General features: G+C 35.9%; 6 protein-coding genes across 6 annotated transcripts; 3 read left to right on the top strand and 3 right to left on the bottom strand.

Annotated features, from left to right (window-relative positions):
- Window positions 1-1,000: 1,000 nt before the first annotated feature.
- LOC134217842 (uncharacterized) lies at window positions 1,001-1,580 on the bottom strand. The gene is made up of 2 exons (XM_062696659.1): window positions 1,539-1,580; window positions 1,001-1,481 (listed from the first exon to the last, which is right to left on the bottom strand). Exons 1-2 carry the CDS (start codon window positions 1,542-1,544, stop codon window positions 1,044-1,046), a joined length of 444 nt encoding a protein of 147 aa, XP_062552643.1. The 5' UTR covers window positions 1,545-1,580; the 3' UTR covers window positions 1,001-1,043.
- A 990-nt stretch (window positions 1,581-2,570) lies between these two features.
- LOC134217843 (uncharacterized) lies at window positions 2,571-3,064 on the top strand. Its single transcript, XM_062696660.1, has 2 exons — window positions 2,571-2,622; window positions 2,680-3,064. The coding sequence occupies exons 1-2, from the start codon at window positions 2,617-2,619 to the stop codon at window positions 3,019-3,021; spliced, it is 348 nt and encodes a 115-aa protein (XP_062552644.1). The 5' UTR covers window positions 2,571-2,616; the 3' UTR covers window positions 3,022-3,064.
- A 5,233-nt stretch (window positions 3,065-8,297) lies between these two features.
- On the bottom strand, window positions 8,298-8,873 carry LOC134217841 (adult cuticle protein 1-like). The gene is made up of 2 exons (XM_062696658.1): window positions 8,798-8,873; window positions 8,298-8,734 (listed from the first exon to the last, which is right to left on the bottom strand). The coding sequence occupies exons 1-2, from the start codon at window positions 8,801-8,803 to the stop codon at window positions 8,381-8,383; spliced, it is 360 nt and encodes a 119-aa protein (XP_062552642.1). The 5' UTR covers window positions 8,804-8,873; the 3' UTR covers window positions 8,298-8,380.
- A 7,448-nt stretch (window positions 8,874-16,321) lies between these two features.
- On the top strand, window positions 16,322-16,911 carry LOC134217840 (adult cuticle protein 1-like). Its single transcript, XM_062696656.1, has 2 exons — window positions 16,322-16,362; window positions 16,429-16,911. Exons 1-2 carry the CDS (start codon window positions 16,357-16,359, stop codon window positions 16,780-16,782), a joined length of 360 nt encoding a protein of 119 aa, XP_062552640.1. The 5' UTR covers window positions 16,322-16,356; the 3' UTR covers window positions 16,783-16,911.
- Window positions 16,912-18,940: 2,029 nt separating this feature from the next.
- Window positions 18,941-19,539, bottom strand: LOC134217839 (uncharacterized). The gene is made up of 2 exons (XM_062696655.1): window positions 19,496-19,539; window positions 18,941-19,438 (listed from the first exon to the last, which is right to left on the bottom strand). Exons 1-2 carry the CDS (start codon window positions 19,499-19,501, stop codon window positions 19,001-19,003), a joined length of 444 nt encoding a protein of 147 aa, XP_062552639.1. The 5' UTR covers window positions 19,502-19,539; the 3' UTR covers window positions 18,941-19,000.
- Window positions 19,540-20,038: 499 nt separating this feature from the next.
- LOC134217838 (uncharacterized) lies at window positions 20,039-20,614 on the top strand. Its single transcript, XM_062696654.1, has 2 exons — window positions 20,039-20,083; window positions 20,145-20,614. Exons 1-2 carry the CDS (start codon window positions 20,078-20,080, stop codon window positions 20,580-20,582), a joined length of 444 nt encoding a protein of 147 aa, XP_062552638.1. The 5' UTR covers window positions 20,039-20,077; the 3' UTR covers window positions 20,583-20,614.
- The last annotated feature ends 1,356 nt before the right edge of the window (window positions 20,615-21,970 follow it).

Below are 21,970 nucleotides of genomic sequence, written 5' to 3'. Positions count from 1 at the left end.
TTTCAAAAAGGACTAATTTACGAATGTTAGAGAACAAGAGATAAGGATTTTACAGGCATGTTCTTTCCTTCCTTTTCCCATAGAAAGATTTTTGCTTACACGGTTTGGTAGTATGGAACGTAGGAAAGCAGTAGCCTCCATCTCCTCCTTCAAATCTTTTCGTTATTATTGATGATAAATTGAAGTCGTTAGGAGCAAAACAAAAAGCACGTTTTCCCATACCTATGTCCATATAAATTTCAAACGCGATCCGGAAATTGTGAACGCAACCAATCCAGCCCATCTTCCACACAGTTGATTGTGGTCCCAAAACAAATCAGAGAAACCTTGATCTCACTTGATTGGATGAAGGCTGCATATTTTCATACAACTGCCCCCGACTCTACTATATACTACTCCCTTATTGACACCACAAATCAATTCGAGGATTAATTTAATGCTTAAATGAAAGAACCTCAAAATGTTTCAATTGAGAAGGGTAAATGAACTATAATATTTGTTTTTAAGTAAACTGAAAATAATTTCTTAAAGTAAACTGAAAATAGGTATTTTTATGTGAATGTGTGCTAAGCGTCATATTTGAGAATTTCGAGCTCATTCAGTAGCCGCTAAGCTGCGAAAGCTGACGGAGGTAGCTTAGTTGATTAAAAGCACCAGTCTAGCGTACTGAGGGTCGTGGGTTCGAGTCCCATCGAAGGAAAGTGGTTACCTCCAATACATTTTTCAAATAAAAACCATTCACATAATGTACATATTCACATCTGAGTTTTCAGAACATTGAAAATTAATGTCCAAGTCTAATGTCGGGTCTAATACCCGGAAAATTGGAAACTAAGTTTGATTGAACTGAGATATTTTTATGTTAGTGTTTATTGTTAGAGTTCGAAACTTTATTTGAAATATTGAAAACTGACTTTTATCGACAAGACCAACATTAATCAATGTAGCTTGGATTGTTCAATGTGATTGACAAAAAATAATAAACAGCAAATAATGGTGTGAATTTGTTCCTTTATTAGAAAAATGGATTAAATATATGATATCTAATACCAATACTTGTTATGTCCCAGTCCATATCCGTAGCCGTAGTTGCCATTGTTCCACAGACCATTGTCCACTACCTTAGCACCAACAGTTACAACTGGCGAGGAGTATCCCCAGTTCTTGCCATATCCATAGCCACCATAATTCCACAGTCCATTGTCCACTACCTTAGCACCAACGGCGACAACCGGCGAAGAGTATCCCCAGTTCTTGCCATTCACAGGCCAACTTCCATACACGTTCGGGTAGGCGTAATTTCCATAGGCAACATCTGGAATTACAGCGACCTTACCACCGTACAATCCACCATATGCGGGCCAAACCGTGCTAGTCTTCAGTGGCCACGGGTCGAAGTAGGTCACAACATCTTGGACATACGACGAAGGGGCAGCATTGGCGCAGATGGCCAGAACCAGAGCTAGGATGGCATTGATGACCTATGAAGAGTATGAAAATATTATATCATGGTGATTCAAGTCAATGTTCTTAATTACCTTCATTTTCGTTCTCTTGGTTGGTGTGACTTGTTGCACAACTAGAACAGTTGATTGACTGATGTTAAGTATGTGAACCCAGCCGCTTTTATATGGACTAATAGAATTTGGTTCCAAATTCCAGATAGGAAGTATCATCAATACCAGAAGGTGAAAGGATTGTCAACCGACACATTAAACAACTTTGTTTGTTTTATATTATTGCTTATACTGACGAGCAGTAATTAATTCGTTTTCAAGATCAGCCATGCGTTGAAGTATGAAGAGCTGAAGCGTCTGGTTTTTATTTAACATCTAGTTATTTGCTGTGCCACATTTTGAACTATTTTATATTGCAAACTGTTCGGGGGTATTGGAGTGAACTTGCACAATAAATAAAGCTGAAACAGATAAACAAATCAATGCAGCATTCACTTAACAATTTTTTTTTGTATCTGTAATGCACAAAAGTAATCAAATTAAAATGTGCAATACTACTTTTCGTTTGTAACATGAGTGCAGTGCGAGTTGGCTCTTGTTTCGGACGGCGGAACGATCGCGCGATTTGCCGAAATTTTGTGTTTTGTTTTGTTTTTCCTTAGGACGGTTCGTAAGTAAATTGATGAATATATTTTATTATTTTTACAGCATATACTGTTATTGACAAACGCTCTATATTGTCGAATAGAGCTCCCTATTATTCACCTTTCCCACTAACACAAATTTTCCTTCCCGAGACATCTATGAAGGTAGTATGGGTTCCCTGCATCTTCACTAGTAGATGTTGAACTAACATTCCTTCCCTTCCTTCCGTGATTGTAAGGACGTGGCCAGGTATACAACTGCTACTGTATAGGAAAAGGTACTAATCCCAAGTACCAATTTGCGACAATATACAGTAGATTGCTCAATTGAGCATTGTATAGCCACCCACGATTTGTACAATCACATATGCTATGCTATGCTATGCTATGCTATGCTACTACTTTTCGTTTGTCACATTGAAGAATTTATATAAAATAGATCACTGAAAATAGGTCTGCATCAGTCAACCAGCAGTGTTTTCGAAGATAGAACCAACCACATTCACCGCGCTACAATGAAGGTAACTTATAATCTGAATATGAGTATTGGATAAAGTTTTACAAAATGTTGTTTTTAGTTCACCATTTCCATCATTGCAATGACTATGGCTATCGTCGTCAATGCATCACCCGTTCCATACGTTCAAGATGTTTTGTCGTACTCCAGCCCATGGCCCCTGAAGACCAGCACAGTTTGGCCCGCATACGGCGGATTGTATGGCGGTAACGTAGCTGTGGTTCCAGATGTTGCTTACGGAAAATACGCCTACCCGAACGTGTATGGAAGTTGGCCTGTATATGGAAAGAACTGGGGATACTCTTCGCCAGTTGTCGCCGTTGGTGCCAAGGTAGTGGACAATGGACTGTGGAATTATGGTGGTTATGGATATGGCCTCGGCCAGAAAAAGTACTGGCTGTAAACCTGTGACAAATTTGATACTGTATAATGCGAAATAAATAAATGAACAGATTATTGAAATTGGTGTTTGGGAAGATCCATTAATTACGTTACGCAAAAATAGGCCATTTTTGACCCCCCTCATTTGACACACTTTTTGTATGAATCATTTAACATATTTGTATGGATTGTCACATTTCGGGAAACCTCCCCCCTCCAAGCGATACGTAATTTATGGATGTTCCCTTTGTACGTGGGGGGATATCTTCCAGTGCCGGACGCATAAGCCATTTAATGAAAACTACAATTATCCAATCACACAATTCAGAACACATGTGCGGTGTACCAAAAACGGCAGACAGCTTTTCCCTTGAAAAACACCCAATAAACGACCGAAACGTCGGACAATGCAAATATAAACCCGTTTGAATAATTTTCAGACTGGAAAAGCCAGAAGATAAGAACAAAAGCTATATTACACGGAAACAAATCGGTTACTGTTTTCATGATTTTAAAATGAAATCATGATTATGACTCATGATGTCATGAGCAAATTCACTTAAATCATGAGTCATAACAACTGCAACCAAGATTTTTTTATGTACAGGTTATCCGACTTGTCAATATCCCCAACTCAGCCATCTTGGATTTTTGTACGGAATTCATGTTCGTTTGTTTACGTTTTGCACTGAAAATGTATGTTCCCACCCCCCTGCGCTGGTTATTCCCATCTACTGACGAAGTCGGATAACCTGTACATAAAAAAACCTTGACTGCAACCATGATCATAATTCATGATTACAATAAGCGTTACCTTTACGGCCGTATCTGTCAAACCGCGGACCATTACGTTAAGCGGTCTTTCTTTTCGATTATTTAAATTGTTCTGTAAGCAATAAGCTTCTTGTTCAATTATATTCAAATAGTGAAGTGCTTAATGTGAATATGGGCATAGACGGAAACATGAAGAATCAGCTAAAATAGGCAAGTTTAGTTTTAGATTACTGCAGCTTAATGAAGGCAACTACCTTTCCCAAGTCACGTGAAGTTTTGGGAAAATAAACCAATATATCATCGGAAATGCATCTTTCAGGCCATCAGACATTCTACATCCATGGTTGGAAAGTTTCGTGGTTGAAAGAAGATGTCTAATCTTAAATGCATTCGTAGGAAAACTATATAAGGTAATTTTTCTTTTCATTTTAGTACATATACAACTCGATCACCATGTGAAATGGCCACGACTAGGCAAGCATAATATTCTTTTTGCAGATATGAATCAAGATGCTGTTTTCGCAAAAATTGGTTTCACTGATTTATCTCGTGGCATTGCGTACATAAAACAGCCAATTGTCATACTCATGAGCCCATGAATTTGCAAAACTTGCGCAACAATGCACAATTATTGATTGTATTGATTGTTTCAATTTTCAAAACGAAATTCCATAAATGTGTCGAGATCTCCATCATGCAAGAAGCTCACATTTTCATGAATTTGACTCATGGTTTCGGATCGAGTGACTCATGATTTCCAGAATAGAACTCCCATTTCCATGAGTCTAATTCATGATTTCAGGTTGGATGACTCATGATTTCATGAGCCGTCGCTATGATTTGCCGTTGGTACCACAAAACGTAACGCACCAAAGCGTTATGGGTAAACAGATCATAAAACAAATCATGATTCATAATCATGGTGTATTTTCATAACATGAAATCGCACTAGATTCATGAAATCATGAGTCATATTTATCATTTTCGGGAATGGATTTGTTCCCGTGTATATGGCTTTCTCAGTCTTATTGAGTCAAAACGGTCAAAACGATTAGTTTTCTATGCCTGACGTTCGGCCTGTATATTTGACCTTTTTCCAAATATACAGGCCGAATCGTCGGGAAAAACAAAACTAATCGGAAAAAATATTTTAAGCTCTTTTTAGTGGAATGTATTCAACCGTCTAAGACGAGTTAAGTACTCTCCATTTAATTCCAGCAATTATTTCAAGACAAAATTTTCAAAACGACTTATCTGCTTTTGTAAACAAAGAATCAAACGACGATTTGACGAATATGATAGCTCTCCCACGCAAACTAACACCATCAACAGGTAGCGGAAACCTTCACCTGCCTATTGATGGTGTTAGTTTGCGTGGAAGAGCTGTCAAATTCGTCAAATCGTCGTTTGAATCTTTGTTTACAAAAGCAGATAAGTCGTTTTGAAAATTTTGTCTTGATTTCGATATCTTTGCAGATACGTATTTCGACCACAACTGTGTGGTCATCTTCAGTGTCTCGTATTTGACTCGACTCGAAAGTGAAACATGGGACATGGGACAAATATGCGTATGAAGGCAGTGAAATGTTTATACAAAGTAATCATTGATGCCTTGGGTTGTAGGACAAAAGGTCGAAGGTCAAAAGGACAAAAAGAGCAATTGTTTGTAACTCAAACACGTTATAATTATTAAGATGAGTTTGTCACCTTCTTTCAAACTTTCAAACTTCTTTGTTACCTTCTTTCAAACTTAGACGTACATACGTACGTGAAAGTAAAAATCTGCTTCTATATAAAAATCTTTATGTCTGCCGTATTCTAACGGAACTATCAAATCTATGCTTTCGCCTGTAATTGATCTGTGCATTTGCAAATTACTAACTTTTACTTAGATTAGCTTTAGCTCTGACTGACTGATAGTTGCTACTCCGTGACTAATCAGAATCAATGGAAATGCACAAACAATCGAGTGAATGGTTGACTGACATTGATCAAACATTCTCATTGTGCAAGTTTCTGCGATTCAAACGTTCAAATAATCAACAACGGCACCGACCATGTCTCAGTTGTCAGTTAGGAAATGGAAGGAAAATTAGTAGGTGATTTTTGCTGTCTCGACAAAAACCACAAGAAGGTATGTTGATAAGTGATAAGGATAGTTGATAAAGACCATGATAAGTGATATGACCGTGCCAGCTTTTTACCTTCACTTAGGGACGTTCCGATACTTCCAAATATCGATATTTGATTCGATACGATAATCGAATCAAAGTATCGATATCACCGATATATTGGAATGAAAATCGGATCGGATAATCATATGATATTTTAGACATGCGAATATTTAAAAGATATTTGCTGTTGATGTTTGTTTTTACTCTTATTACTCCTTCACTCCTTTTAAAAAGTAATTACAAATGACTTTTGTATATTAGTTTATCCCTGAGAGTTTAACCAACTTGCGGGTAGAGGTGGCTCAACAATCATCGACGTCGACGTTCGTCGTATTTTTACCCGGTAGCGAAGGCGTTTTAGACATGACGCTGAATTCCCTTTTTTCCATCCGCCTAAATTTCTTCGAAAAATTCAATTAAATGTTTAACAAATATTCTGAAAATCCACTAACAATTCTTCAAATTGCCTTAAAAAGTTCTCCTTAAAATCTGTTTTCATAAGGGAAAATATTAATTCTTTTAACAAAAACATTCATTCTTCAGAATTTCCAATAGAAAATCCATATTGTTATATTCCGAACGACCAAAGAAAATTTCTCTGGAACTTTCGCATGACTGACAATTGTTTCTATTCACCACGGAAAACTCTCCGAAAAAATTGTAGTTTTATGGGTAATTATTTTGTTCATTTTCACAGATAATTTTCTAATTATTTTTAGCAGAAAATATTTTTTTATTAGAATTTCAACGAAAGTATTTTTAAAATGTCCCCGAGAAATCTTTTCATTTCAACAGGCATTTCTCTTCATTTTGCACTCGGTTTCCTTCTGATTTTCTGAAAGAAATATCCACATAAAATTCTTGCCTTCTTCTTCATTTCTACAGGAATTAATTCATCCTAATTTCTTACTAATTCCTTCGAAGCTTCGGTCCGTTTCGCAAATTGGAATCAAATTTAACTCAAAAGTGATAGTTCAATAATTTTAACCCTGCTTGCAGAGCAAGATAACTTTTGATATAGATATCGAATAAATAATAATAGATTGGTCTTGCTGTGTAGCACCAGCCTTCATATAACCTTATTATTATTATTTAATTATTATTATTATTTATGATTATTTAATTTTCGATCTGTCACTTTTAAGTATAATTTGATTTGATCATGTCATATATAATTGAATTAGCGCGAGAAATTAAGGTTCAGCGACGTGAGAGATTTTGCAACATTTTTGGTGGTGATGAGTTGCCAAAACTGTCAACGATGGCAGCACAACCTCAATCTAAATATATCATCCACGCTACCGAGAAAATCATCTTTTTTATTAAAATACGGCATTTTAGATCCAATTTATGGTCGGGTCGCAATAAAATTTGGTCTTTCTTTTGACATATTGGTCTTTGTATAATGAGAGTGGAAAATAAAAAAGAAATTTAAAAATTCGCAAGAATGTTTGGGTAAAGTTCAATTTTTTAAATTTTTCCGTACAACTTCAAATTCTCCCCCCAAAACATAAAATTTGACTTGTCATAAGACGAGTTTGTACAATCCCATTGAATTCCACCACTTAATTGTATCTTGACAGATACGTATTTCGACCTCAACAGTAAGGCCGTCTTCAGTGTCTCGTACTTGATTCGACTTGAAGAGAATGATCGCAGCTTACACTATTTATACTATGCGTAGGTATAATAATTTATCTAGGTACTTATAAGGTACTTATAAAATTTGATCTTAAAATGTTGAGGGCTAAGGAGTCAGTAGGAGAAAATGATATTTGTAACGGTAAGGGAAGCATATTATTTTATTAGTATTTTCTTTTTTATCTGTTCAATAAGTTTTAATAAATAAAGTTTAAATAAAATATTCAACTTTTTCACTCAGTACTTCTTTAATAAAATAAAATACTAATGTTGTTTCAGTCCGTCTTTTTCGTATTCGATATATTGATATCGAAAGCAAAAATATCGATATGACCGATATATTGAAAGCAAAATATCGATACAAAAATATCGGATATCGAAACAAATATATCGATATTCCGATATATCGGAAATATCGGAACGTCGCTACTTTCACTATTCCCCGACGAGAAACAAACAACGCGTGGTCAAAGGCTTGGAAAAACTCATTTGCTAATAACTAACTTTTGAAATGAAAGCTTAGTTTCTGCAATGAGTTGCTGACAAGTGAGTTGATAAGCCTTCATTGAAGACTATTAAGACATGGAATTTTCTGTAAAATCGTTTACAGCCAGTTGCGGCTAGTTACCTTATTTTTCCTCAAAAAGCACCACTTTGGGTAAGCTTCAGTTCACAATTTTAGAAACACAAACAAAGCGCAAGCTCATAATTGATTTTGATAACACATATATTATCTCACATCAGTTGAATCTCAAAACATGTTCATTCGCCATTTTCTGCGCAGCTCAGACATTACCAAGTTCCAGGGGCCGGTGCCAGATTCAGCGATTTCTGGGAAACAGCGTGTCCAGGCAGGGGAGCATCGTGAACGGCACCTTTGTTGGCAGCCAGATAGCGAGCTTCTTGTTTAGCGACGACGGCAACGGTCGGTTGGTAGGCGTAAGCGGTTGGGACAACCGAGGCTTGAGCGGCATAGCTGACTGCTGGACCATAAGCGGAGTACGCCAGAGGAACACCCAGGTTCTGCTGAACGACGGTGGCTTGGGGAATGGTGTAGGCCAGTGGGGATGCGGAATACACCAACGGGTTCCAGCTAGCTTCGGCGGCGGCGAAGGCCAGGGCCATCATGACTACAGCTGCGATGCACTGTAATATTTGAAAAAATATTTAAATATACTGTATTTCGTTAGACAAATGATATCAAACAACCTTCATGATTGTTGGTTTTGAAAGTCTTAACAATTGTAAGCACTGATGTGGTATGATTCTAAATTGAACAATACCCTGCTTTTATAGTAATGTCGACTCAAATATAGAACAACTACCTTATGCACAAAAAGTTCTGGTTCAAGAACTTGTTATCCGTTCTATATTCAACCATGCGAAAAGCGAGCATCGGATTATATATTAGTGAACGTTCAATTTTTATTTGGGTGCCATGCGACCGAAAGATCATGTATGACAAAGAAGCACAGCAGCTCAATCATGTTTGTGTATAAATGAAAGTATCAAGTGTGCTTCTGGTTCTGTTTGTCCTAAAATAAGCTTCAGCAAAAAAAGTGTTGAATGTTTTCGTTTGTGTCAAAATTGTTGTTTCTTTATAATGTTTACTTGAAAGAACCTAAACGTTGTGTACTTGTATACGATTGAAAAACTCTCATTTTCCATCCTAGTTAACCAGCAACAGCCCCGGAGACGAGCCAGCCTCGGGCTGAAAGTCTCCTTAATAAAGACACAAGAAAAAAAAAAAACCAGCAACAGCCACAGTCGCGTCGTGTGAAAGGTCTACCAAATGAAAGAATTGAACAAAAATTTCTGTTAGTTAAATAAATCTAGCAGTGACTATGTGCTTTCGAACACTTTTAAAAGTGATAAGAAAAGTGCCTAGGAAGAATATGAATTTATGAATAATGAATATGAACACACGGAACATGAAATGATTGATTAAATCCGTCTATTAGCCGGTTGAATGTCAGTCGACCAACAACTGTTTTTTTGTTTTCTTCTTCAATAAACTGGTTTGAAGGTGGATAAGCTTCATAAACATCATTTTTTCTAAATAAATTGAAAGCAGATTTTGACGAATGTACAAATATTTATCGCTAATATGAATTATTGTTTTTTTTAAGACAACTAGATTTTAAAGCACACTTGATACTTTCATTGAAGATTAGTATTGAGGCGCCCTGCTTCTTTACCAGATCAGATCTGTTAGTAGTGGGCCAACCTGATTTTTTTTTTATAATACTACTCCTTCATTTATGTATAATATATATGTATACAACTCTTGTCTCACTTACGCATGGTTGAATATAGAACAGTTGGCGAGTTCTTGAATCATTTTTTGTGCGGATAAAGCAATTGTTCTATGTTTGAGCCGACAGTTCTATAAAAGCAAGGTACTGTTCTATTTGGAATCATACCACATCAGTGTTCACAAGTGTGTGGCGTGGCCGTTGACTAAAAGATACTTTTTGGATCTGTCTATGGAGCTGAAGCTCCGCTTTATTTATATATGCTTAAATCTATACCTTTCTCTATTATCAAACGTGTTTTTCCATACGCAGATGGATAACCATAAAACTAGTGGGTGCCCTTTGGGCAAATTAACCTGAATTCCTATTCGGCGCATTCACGTTTATTGTGATGCGTTTCTTTGTATCATAATAAAACATGGAATTTGAAAGTGCATCGACGCGCATCGGTATCAATTATGTTGAAATACATCTTTTGTGTTTCCTGATGGGTTTGTCTGATATTACGACTAGCCTAGATTTACATTTGTTATTGTTGGCTCTTTTATGATGCACGCGCCTTATGTTAATTTACATATTTGTTTATTGAATATGTTGACATACATGTTTTGTGTTTCCGCATGAGTTTATCTACGCCTAGCCTAGCTTTCTATTAGCATAGGTTTATGTTTATTACCAATGGTGCACGAACCTTATGTTAATGCATACGTAATATCATTGGCCACATTACTATCCCCCTAAAAAAAAAAGTTTTTATTATATTTTTGGGATAATGGAAACTTTTTCTTGTCCTTTTGATACTGTTACCAACTTATTATTTTATTCTTAATTAATATTTAAATCATTAAAAAAAAAATGTTTGTCTTGTATATAGTTTATGTTTTAAAATGAAATTTGCCCTAACATTTGTTTCTTGGCTATAGGTAATCTTTTATTATTTAAGAACAAAACACCTTCATTTTCTTCTTCATTATTTGTTGAATAGATAATCCGTAAAGGTTCTGATTGTTGAAAAGGAGCCGATGGATGTGGTGGAGACCTTCGGCGACGTGATGTCATACCGTCATACCATTTATATAACTTAATAATCAACCAAGATGTAATTGAAATTGATATAAGTACGAGGAATGTTTTCCAGAATGAAAAAGAGTGTTTTTCTAATTCAATATCCATCTTGCCTCATACTTTTCCAATAATATCTTTCAAAGATTCTTTTATATGTGCGTTCTACTCCTTCATGACCACCCAACGGACTCTCATGAAACTCTTTCAGGATGATATTAATATCTTCTTTAGATGTTATGTTATATGAATTTTCAAGTTATTATCAAAACAAAGTCGGTATTTTGTGTCTGAAAATATATGAATGGTAATTTCCTTCAGTTTTAACCAATCCATTTCATCTCGCAGATATAAAGTAAAATGGAAATTGATTGATTTTTTTTTTTGCTGCTTTGACATTCTCTTTAAAATTTCGCATATTTTTATAAAACTTATACAAACAAATTTTATCATTATAACCATTTTTACTGATAATGAAATGTTTATCAATATCTGAAACATATTCATAGTTCTGAATATTTTTTAAATTGAATATATTTTTATCAAAATCATATTTCACTCCTGTTTTTAATATTTTCGGTACGATATAAACGTTTATCACGTTACTTGACTCGTCAAGTTTATCGCATATATTTTCTGCTTTATTCGGATCTTTAAGTAAAAGAAAACATGAATAATCCTCGGCTATTCCGTTTAGTTTTTTACCATTAAGATCATTATTGGCAACTCGTGCTTGATGTCTTGTTACAATATTAATCCGATTTGATATCTTCTTTTTATGCGATTTTATTTCATCGCTTATACTATTTGTAATCTGACCTGCAGTGTCAAGATTACTTAATTCAATGCGACTTAATGTGTCTGCTACTGTATTTCCTTTGCCTGGAATATACATAACTTTGAAGTCATACTCTTCTAATTGAATGCGCCATCGCATCAATCTATCGGATGATTCTTTAATATTGAATAAATAAACCAATGGCTTATGATCTGAATAGATAATAAATTCATAGCCATACACATATGGTTTAAAATGTTTTACTGCCCATACTATGGCGAGTAATTCTTTTTCTACTGTAGAATAATGCCTTTCCGCTGGATTCAAAATCCTACTAGCGTACGCGATTGGCAGGGTTGAACCTTCATTGGTTAAAACAGCTCCTATTGCCACATTGCTGGCATCAGTAGTAATTACGAATTTCTTGTTGAAATCAGGATACTGTAGAATCGGTGAGCTTGTCAACAACGATTTCAACTCGTCGAAAGATCGTTGACAATTTTGATTCCAAATAAATTTCTGTCCTTTTCTCAACAACTTATTTATCGGCTCTGCCAAGTTAGCCAATTTGGGTATAAATTTTCTATAATAACTCAAAATTCCCAAAAACATTTTGACTTCTTTTGCGTTTTTTGGTGTGGGGAAATTTTTGATTGCTACTATTTTAGATTCATCAGGCAATATTCCCTCTGATGTAATTCTGTGTCCCAAATATAATATTTCTTTCTTCGAAAAGTTACACTTATCTGTTTGAAGTTTCAGATTGAATTTTCTCAAACAATCTAACACTTGGCATAATTTTCTATTGTGATCTTCTAAATTATCACCATATACTACAACATCGTCCATATACACGAAACATTTGATTCCTTGGAGACCGTTCAATACAGTATTCATTAACCTTTGAAATGTAGCAGGAGCATTTTTCAATCCAAATGGCATTTTAACGTATTCAGAATGCCCATACGGAGTTGAAAATGCAGTCTTAGCAGCATCTTGTGGATCCATGTTAATCTGATGAAACCCACTAGCTAAGTCTAAGTTTGTAAAATATCTCGATTTTCCCAATTGCTCCAAAATATCTGTAATTAAAGGGAGTGGATAAGCGTCACTCACTGTAACATTATTCAACTTTCTAAAATCAACGACAACCCGCCATTTTTTCTGACCATCTATTGCAGATTTCTTTGGAACGACTAGTAAAGGTGAATTCAAGGAGAATTACTTTCTTTAATTATATTATCTTTCAGCATTTTGTTTACCTCGGAGTTTACTATTTCCTTATGAGATATTGGTAATCTGTATTGTCTTGTAAATATTGGTGTTTCATTAGAGGTTTTAATGGTATGGGTTGTTGCTTCGGTGCTTGATAATATATCACCATCAATATAAAAAACATCGCTATACTTCTCAATAACGTCAATAATACTTGATTTTTCAATTTCATTCAAATGATCAAGATCTACTTTAGACAATATATCCTGTAACCTAATATTTTGTTTTCGTTCGAGGGTCATTATATTAAAATTATTTAATTTTTCAAAATGTAGATTATTCAAATCAACATCAACTTCTTCATGTGTAGCATTAATAATGGGTATAAAAGCATAGTTATTAATTGGACTGATAAGACAATTACCAACATAAATTTGTTTATTATCAAATTGTTTAGATAGGCAAATTAAATCATCATTGGTCTCAACAAAAATCTTTTTAATAATTTCCGATCGTGCAGGTATTTTTACTATATTTTTCTTTCGTAACAAATTGATAGAATTGCAATCTAAGATATCAAAAATTTTAAAACACTTATCTCTGTAATCAATCGTACAAGGATAGTTGTTAAAGAAATCGCTTCCTAAAATTCCATCGGAAGGAATGGGAAAGTTTTCATCAACTACATTAATTTTAAATTCTCTTTTATGGTTTTCAAATTCGAATGATACATAGGTTGTTCCTAATGTTTCTACTGATTGAGATGTAATTCCCAAGACTTCAATTTTATCGTCTTGCATTTCTTGTGTCGGAAGACAACTATTTTTTATTACACTTATTTCTGCTCCTGGGTCTAACAAAAATGTACAAATTTGTTTTTGAAATCCAATTTTTATGTTTACAATAGGCCTATTTGTGTTTTTCAATTTAAGAAAAGGAATTATGAAATCCCTAGAGACCTTATTATTTGAAGTTCTTCTGGGTCTGGACCAGTTTTCACTAACTTCTTCTCGTTTTTTGATTCGAGCATATTTATTCTTGATCTTTGACGTTCAAGGCAATTGGCTTCTATGTGCCCAATTTTACCACAAAAATAGCATTTTGCTGAAGTTCTTGCCTTAATGTTATTAATGGGTTCTGTTTTAAATTCTTGTTTTATGTGCATTTTATTATTGAGATTATTTCGGTTTCCAAATTGTCCAGCATTATTTGTAGAAAAATTCTTCGGACTATTATATCCTGATGGTCCAGGATTATTGTTGAAATTAATTTTTGAAGAATTGTTATTTTGCTGTCTATTGTTAGAAAATCCACCAGAAATCTTAAAATCTCTGTTTGGTTTATTAAAGTTTGGTATAAATTGTCTTTTATTTAAAATGGCACTAGACTTAAAGCTAGTCTCTAACGAATTTGCATATATTGCCGCCTTTTCTAATTCCGAAAAATTATTTGATTTCACAATATTTTTAATATCTGAAATTTTTAAACCGTTTATAAAATATGTGATAATCACTCGAGAATATATATATTTTATGGGTGATATATCTTTATTATTAAGCGTTGATTGTTTTAAAAGCTCATCGGAGACAAACTCAAGTTTCTCCTGTAATAAAATTGCTCTATCGCCATATGTTTTGGCGTCTTCGTTATCTCTCTGTCTAAGATTTACCATATCTGAAATCAAGACATTCAAAGGAGCCTTTTCACCAAATTTATTTGACAAAATTGTTTTTATTTCTTCAAATGTTGTGGCATTTCTGCACAACGTAAAGGCTTCTATATTCCTTAATTTTCTTTTTATAATGCGTACCAGATCATTTTCTGGTGCTTGACCAAGTGAATCAAAAAAATCTTCACATATTGCCATAAATTGTTGGAAGTTTCCTCTACCGATCAACTCAGGTATATCTTCACGGGCTTCCTTTGCATCAAAAGGCATATCTTCAACAACCAAATCAATGTCAGTATCAAGATCTGGTAACGACGGAAGATCTGATTCTGAACTGGACAAAGAATTATTTGAAGAATTATTTTCTTCGTCAACAAAAATGTCTCTACTTCGAAGACCAAGTATTCTTCGAAGTGACATGAAAAAAAAAATGTCAGTGTTTGTTCTTTTTATTATTATTTGTTTTGAAAAAAAAAAGGCCAAAAACAAATTTATTCAAAAAAAAAATCCTTGTGATTTTATAAATTTTTAAATAAAGAAAATATTTCTTATATACATAATTATATAGAAGAAAAATAAAAATCATGATAAAGTATGGCTTGCCTTTGCTTCTGTTTTCGGGTGGCTGCGCTGCTTTCCGTTGCGGGTGACTACGCTGTTATCCGTTTCGGGTGGCTGCGCTGTTTTCCGTTGCGAGTGACTACGCTGTTATCCTGTGTGACTCGCTTCGATTTCACAGAGAGTTGCTCTGCTCTCTTTTCGCCGTATTGGATGCTCCTTCACAATCACTGTTCGGCTATTGCCGGAGATTTTAACACTGTTCGGCTTAGAAGCCGGAATCGTCTTCTTTTGTTGAAACAAATCTTCTCGTGCAAAACTTTCTGTGGATCCTTTCACTTAGTTCCACCACTTGATTGCAACTTTACGTATTTCGACCGTCTTCCGTGTCTCGTACTTTACTTATGGCTTTTGATTGTGTTCTAAACAGCCACGTACGATGAACACAAGGGATTCGTTTGCTGATTTCCCTGGTTTTTTCACTCGCTTGGATTTTTTTTATGGCCACCGAAAGACTAACACAATTAGCAAAGCACTTGAACAAAACTTTACAAAGAACAAACACTGGGGTTCTGTGGATCGAAACCACCTAGCTGCCACCAAATTGTGGCGTGGCGTGTGTCGTTACATTTTTGACTTTTACGGTTAAACCGCTGCCACCAAATTGTGGCGTGGCCGTTGACTAAAAGATACTTTTTGGATCTGTCTATGGAGCTGAAGCTCCGCTTTATTTATATATGCTTAAATCTATACCTTTCTCTATTATCAAACGTGTTTTTCCATACGCAGATGGATAACCATAAAACTAGTGGGTGCCCTTTGGGCAAATTAACCTGAATTCCTATTCGGCGCATTCACGTTTATTGTGATGCGTTTCTTTGTATCATAATAAAACATGGAATTTGAAAGTGCATCGACGCGCATCGGTATCAATTATGTTGAAATACATCTTTTGTGTTTCCTGATGGGTTTGTCTGATATTACGACTAGCCTAGATTTACATTTGTTATTGTTGGCTCTTTTATGATGCACGCGCCTTATGTTAATTTACATATTTGTTTATTGAATATGTTGACATACATGTTTTGTGTTTCCGCATGAGTTTATCTACGCCTAGCCTAGCTTTCTATTAGCATAGGTTTATGTTTATTACCAATGGTGCACGAACCTTATGTTAATGCATACGTAATATCATTGGCCACAAGTGTTACAATCAGCACAACCAACAATCATGAAGGTAGGTTTATATGAATTTGTTTCTAATAAAATAAAACATATTCAATCATACTTTTGATTATTACAGTGCATCGCAGCTGTAGTCATGATGGCCCTGGCCTTCGCCGCCGCCGAAGCTAGCTGGAACCCGTTGGTGTATTCCGCATCCCCACTGGCCTACACCATTCCCCAAGCCACCGTCGTTCAGCAGAACCTGGGCGTTCCTCTGGCGTACTCCGCCTATGGTCCAGCAGTCAGCTATGCCGCTCAAGCCTCGGTTGTCCCAACCGCTTACGCCTACCAACCGGCCGTTGCCGTCGTCGCTCAACAAGAAGCTCGCTATCTGGCTGCCAACAAAGGTGCCGTTCACGATGCTCCCCTGCCTGGACACGCTGTTTCCCAGAAATCGCTGAATCTGGCACCGGCCCCTGGAACTTGGTAATTATCTGAGCTGCGCAGAAATTGACTGGAATGTTTTGAGATTCAACTGATGTGAGATTAAATATTGTGAAAAAAAAAAAACAATTTGTCTGTATTTCTTAAATTGTCTTAAAGTGTCAACCATGTGCATTTGTTATGGAGTTTAACGACAGTATCACAAAGCATATCAAATAGTTTTATTCAGTAGTTTGCAATGTGGTGTTGTACTCGTGGTACGTTGTAGTGGAAATGAAGTTTATTTGAAAACTAGTTTCGCCTTCTTTCGGGCTTCATCTTGATGATCCGTTAAACGGTTGTTGTTAGTTATTGATAGAGTAATAGGAGCTATGGGATGCTGAGTAAGAACAATTACCCCTTTATTGGTATAATTGATATTTTTGAAAAACATCAATATTACAAAAAAAGAGTGAAAACAAACATTTTTCGCGTCCTATTAGATTAGATCAGATAGGATTTGAGAGCACACTTTTCACGATGCATTTCTTCCAACAGTGCTTCAAATTTAGGAATGGCGGAGGGTCGTATGACCAACATTTATTCAGCTTAAAGGTATTTGGCCGAGTAACTCCTTGTGCCGAAGATCATCTAGCCGAATTCCATTTGGTCGAATTAAACAATTGACCGGAGATGGTTATTATGCTGCATACTAGTTGGCCGAAGAAGCCGAGGCTTTATGGCCAAACAAGTCATACGACAGAAAACGTCGTTTAGCCGAATGGTCGTATGGTGAAAAATGTATTTTTTCCAAAAATGACATTTGGCCGAAAGGACTATTCAGCCGGAAATGTCATTTGTTCGAATGATCATTTGATTGAAAATGTCGTTCGGTCGAATAGATTTAGCCGAAAATGCCGTTTGACCGAAATGATCGGTTGGCAGAAAGGGCCATATGATCGAAAATGTCATTTGGCTGAACGGGTCATGTAGCTGAAAATATGGTTTGATCCAACATGTTGTTTAGTCGAAAGACCCATTTACAGGCTTTGGTTACAATCAAAGAAAACATTAAAAAACAGATTATGCAAAAACCACATCTTAGTTCAAAGCGTTGTGTACTGTGTTTTAACTACCAGTAGTGTTTGAAAAAACTTCATTTTTCCAATCTCATGCGCGTCTCAAATCCCACGAGACTCATGCTCCATTGCATGATATCAATGTGTTGTTCTTTGTTAAATGCGTTGAAATAACTTTCTCCGCATATTACAATGGGTTCTGAATTCATACGTTGTCAAAAAAGTACGAATGGATTAAGTGTTGGAACCTTTTGTAGCGAAATTGTTATTGAAAGAGCAAAGCGACGCGACTCAGCGCGAAAAATTCATGCGCGATGCTTTTCCTGCAGAACCACAAACAGGTTTCACGCTATTCAAATGTTGATAACATTTAACCGCTTTTTACTTTTGGAAAAACCACTTTTCATATCTCACTTTTAACTTTTTTGCTGTTTGCTTCCCCTCCTTAATCTTCTGTTTTCATTTCTTGCTTCTCGTTTCTCACTTCCTACTTCTCAATTATGACATCTTATTTCTCTCTTTTACAGTGTAAAGTAACAAGTGAGATATGAAAAGTGAGACGTTTCACATCTCATTTCTTACTTTCACTTCACATAGTATAATAGAAAGTCAGAAGTAGACAGAGGAGACAGAGTAGTTTTTAAATATTTGTATAGGCCTTAGATACGCTCGACTTTAAAAACATCAAATTCAAATTGTTCAATGCAAAAAACGATTACCGAACGAAATCAGAATACCGCGAACAAATAAACAAAAATTACGTTACGTTCTGTAAACTATAGAACTAAATGGGACCATTTCAATTTTGCATCGTTTCGAAAATCACGATTCACACTCCGTTCAATTTAACATTTTTTTAATGCTACATGAAAAAATATGATCATAAACTTATGGATTGGAACATTACATTACTGGTTTTGACCACGTTGGTTTAAAATTTTATTAACGATATCTAAACTCATGAGCGAAGCTTTTCGATAGTGATAATTTAATCAACAGCACATGATATACACAGTTGGAAAAGCTAGGGACAGAAACCTAAAATTCTTAGGCATTTTCAGGATCTTCAAAGGAAAATTGTTGATGCTGATCAAATGCAGACGAATTACTTTCAAATTTGACAAAATCAAAAGAACGCCATTTACAGAAACCAATATCAATAATTTGTTTATTTTAATTCACCACAACATTTGTTATGTCTCAGTTTCACAGCCAGTACTTGTTATGGCCGAGTCCGTTTCCATATCCATAGCCACCATTGTTCCACAAACCATTGTCTACCAACTTGGCACCAACAGTTACAACAGGCGCGGAGTATCCCCAGTTCTTGCCATATCCATAGCCACCATAATTCCACAGTCCATTGTCCACTACTTTGGCACCAACGGCGACAACCGGCGAAGAGTATCCCCAGGTCTTTCCATTCACAGGCCAGCTTCCATAAACATTCGGATAGGAGTATTTTCCGTAGGCAACATCTGGGACCACAGCAATCTTACCACCGTACAATCCACCGTATGCGGGCCAAACCGTGCTGGTCTTCAGTGGCCACGGGTTGGAGTAGGGCACAACATCTTGGACGTATGGATCGGGTGATGCATTGACGACGATGGCCATAGTCATTGCAATTACGGAAAATGTAACCTGTAAAAAACATATTGTAAACTTCAATCCAGCAAATATTAAATTCGCATTAGTTACCTTCATTGTAGCGCCGCGAGTGTGTTTGGTTCGATTCTCGGAAACACTGCTGATTGACTGATGTAGAGCTGTTGTAAGACATCTATTTTATATAAATTGATCTATACGTTGAACAACACATTGCCCCTGCTATCCCTTAAGTGAATGTTACATTCCAACTTGTTTGAGTAATTTATCGCCCCGTGTCAAAATTCACTTCAGCACGATTTTCTCCACTATTTCCTTTAGTCTCTTCGTTAAGTCAAACAGGCGGGTCATGAAAATTTAACCCCAGATAGTTGTTTATTGGTGCAAAGAATAGCATAAAAAGTTGATAAAAAACGCGAACGTTTAACGAATGTTTCCGCATGAATGATCTTGGTTACTGCTCGTCTCCGAAACCAAAGGAATAAACCGAACCGAAATAATTAAACTTGTCTGTAGGCAATCCTATCGCCACCGGGTGCTGGTGATACTTCCTATTTGGAATTTTTCAAACTAAAATCGATGAATCCGTATAAAATCGGATGAGTTTAAGTACTAACCATCAGTCAATCAATTGTTTTACTTGTGCAACAAGCCTTATCAGCCAAAAGAGTAAAAATGAAGGTAATGAAAAACGTAAACATGAATGAATAAGCATGATTTAATATTTTTGTAATCTTCATAGGTTGTTAGTGCCATCCTAGCGCTGGTTCTAGCTATCTGCGCCAATGCTTCTCCTGCGCCATATGTCCAAGATGTTGTGACCTACTCCAACCCGTGGCCACTGAAAACCAGCACGGTTTGGCCCGCATACGGTGGATTGTACGGTGGTAAGGTCTCTGTGGTTCCTGATGTTGCATACGGAAAGCACACCTACCCGAATGTGTATGGAAGTTGGCCTGTTAATGGCAAGAACTGGAGATACTCTTCGCCGGTTGTCGCCGTTGATGCTAAAGTAGTGGACAACAGACTGTGGAATTATGGTGGCTATGGATATGATAAGAACTGGGGATACTCCGCGCCAGTTGTAACTGCTGGTTCCAAGGTGGTCGACAATGGTTTGTGGAACAATGGCGGCTACGGCTATGGATACGGACTGGGGCATAACAAGTATTGGTATTAATTATCATATGTAATCCATTTAAATAATAAAGAATTAAAACCATGGCACGACTTCATTTCTATTATTTATTGGAAATTACATCTAATAATCACAAACGTCGAGTCACGTTAAATGATGTTGCTGTCATCGTTTATAAGCTAAGCTCAGTATGTCAAACGAAATTTAAAACTTCAACAACCACAGGGAAAGTGATGTTGTAGACACCACCAAAACGATAAAATTATACTACCGAAGATTGTTAGGATTATCATTTAATTTTTGCAATTCATGTATCAATTTATTATTTAGCTAACGAGACTTCCCTGAATCGTCACACTGCCGGATTTTCAGCCCCGTGTATTTTCAATTTTCAAGAATCTCCCGGAGGAATTGCTCAATATACTTCCGGGGGAATTTATGTACGAAACTTGCGGAGCAATTCCTGAAGGAAACTTCGAGATAGTTCCTGTATTCCAGAAGGATTTCCTGAAGGAATTATTGTAGGAAGATATTCCTAGAAGAATTTCCAAAAGAATTCATCTCGAAAGGATCCCTTGGAAAAAATATGGAGGAATGCCTGAAACATATCGAGAAAAATTCAAGAAAGAATTACTGAAAGAATTTCTGAAGTAATTTCTGGCAGAATTCCCGAAGAAAATTCTGAAACGCACGAAAGTTTTTGGAAGAATTTCAAAAGAAATTCTGCATAAGAAATAATTCTATTCGGTATTCCTCAAATATATTTTTCTGACAATTCATAGCGGATTCTGTGAACGGGTTTCAAGGGGAATTCCCAAACTACATAATTCCACCACCGACCTAATTTAGGACACAATCTGTGAGGAAATCATGAATGATCGTATGAATACATAATATCCCTAAAAATTATTTTAAAGACTGAATCTAGACAACAGTACCGGATTAATTTCATTTAAAACTACAATAACAAATATCACAAAATTCCCGGAAAAAAGATTGTCAACGCGCATTTTATTTTAATAAACAGACAGTTTCATTTCTCCCTTTGAATTCTGGTGCGTTTACTAACAATCTGATCTCCAAATATTTCGATCGCTCGCAAAGTCAGCTTTCAGTTGACGATCACTGCTCAAGGGGTACAGGCGGGGTTTTTTTTAAACACGCAGGCTTCCCGACTAGAAGAGCATAACAGAAACTGAAAACAATATTAACATATTGTGATATTTATATCTTATTTTGATACAATTTTGTTCTTAGTAGCCATTATCTTTCAAATGTTGTTACAGGATTTTATCATAATATGATTTAAAAAATGCTTAACACCGAATTGCCCAACAGTAGGCAATTAAAATAGATGTAGCAAAGTCTCCCAACCATATGGATATCACAACGCTAATATAATTTGAAAAGGTTGCCTTATTTGTAATATT

This window comes from Armigeres subalbatus, chromosome 2, assembly GCF_024139115.2.
Source record: "Armigeres subalbatus isolate Guangzhou_Male chromosome 2, GZ_Asu_2, whole genome shotgun sequence".
Lineage (NCBI taxonomy): Eukaryota > Metazoa > Arthropoda > Insecta > Diptera > Culicidae > Armigeres > Armigeres subalbatus.
This window is presented reverse-complemented; position numbering and strand designations above follow the sequence as displayed.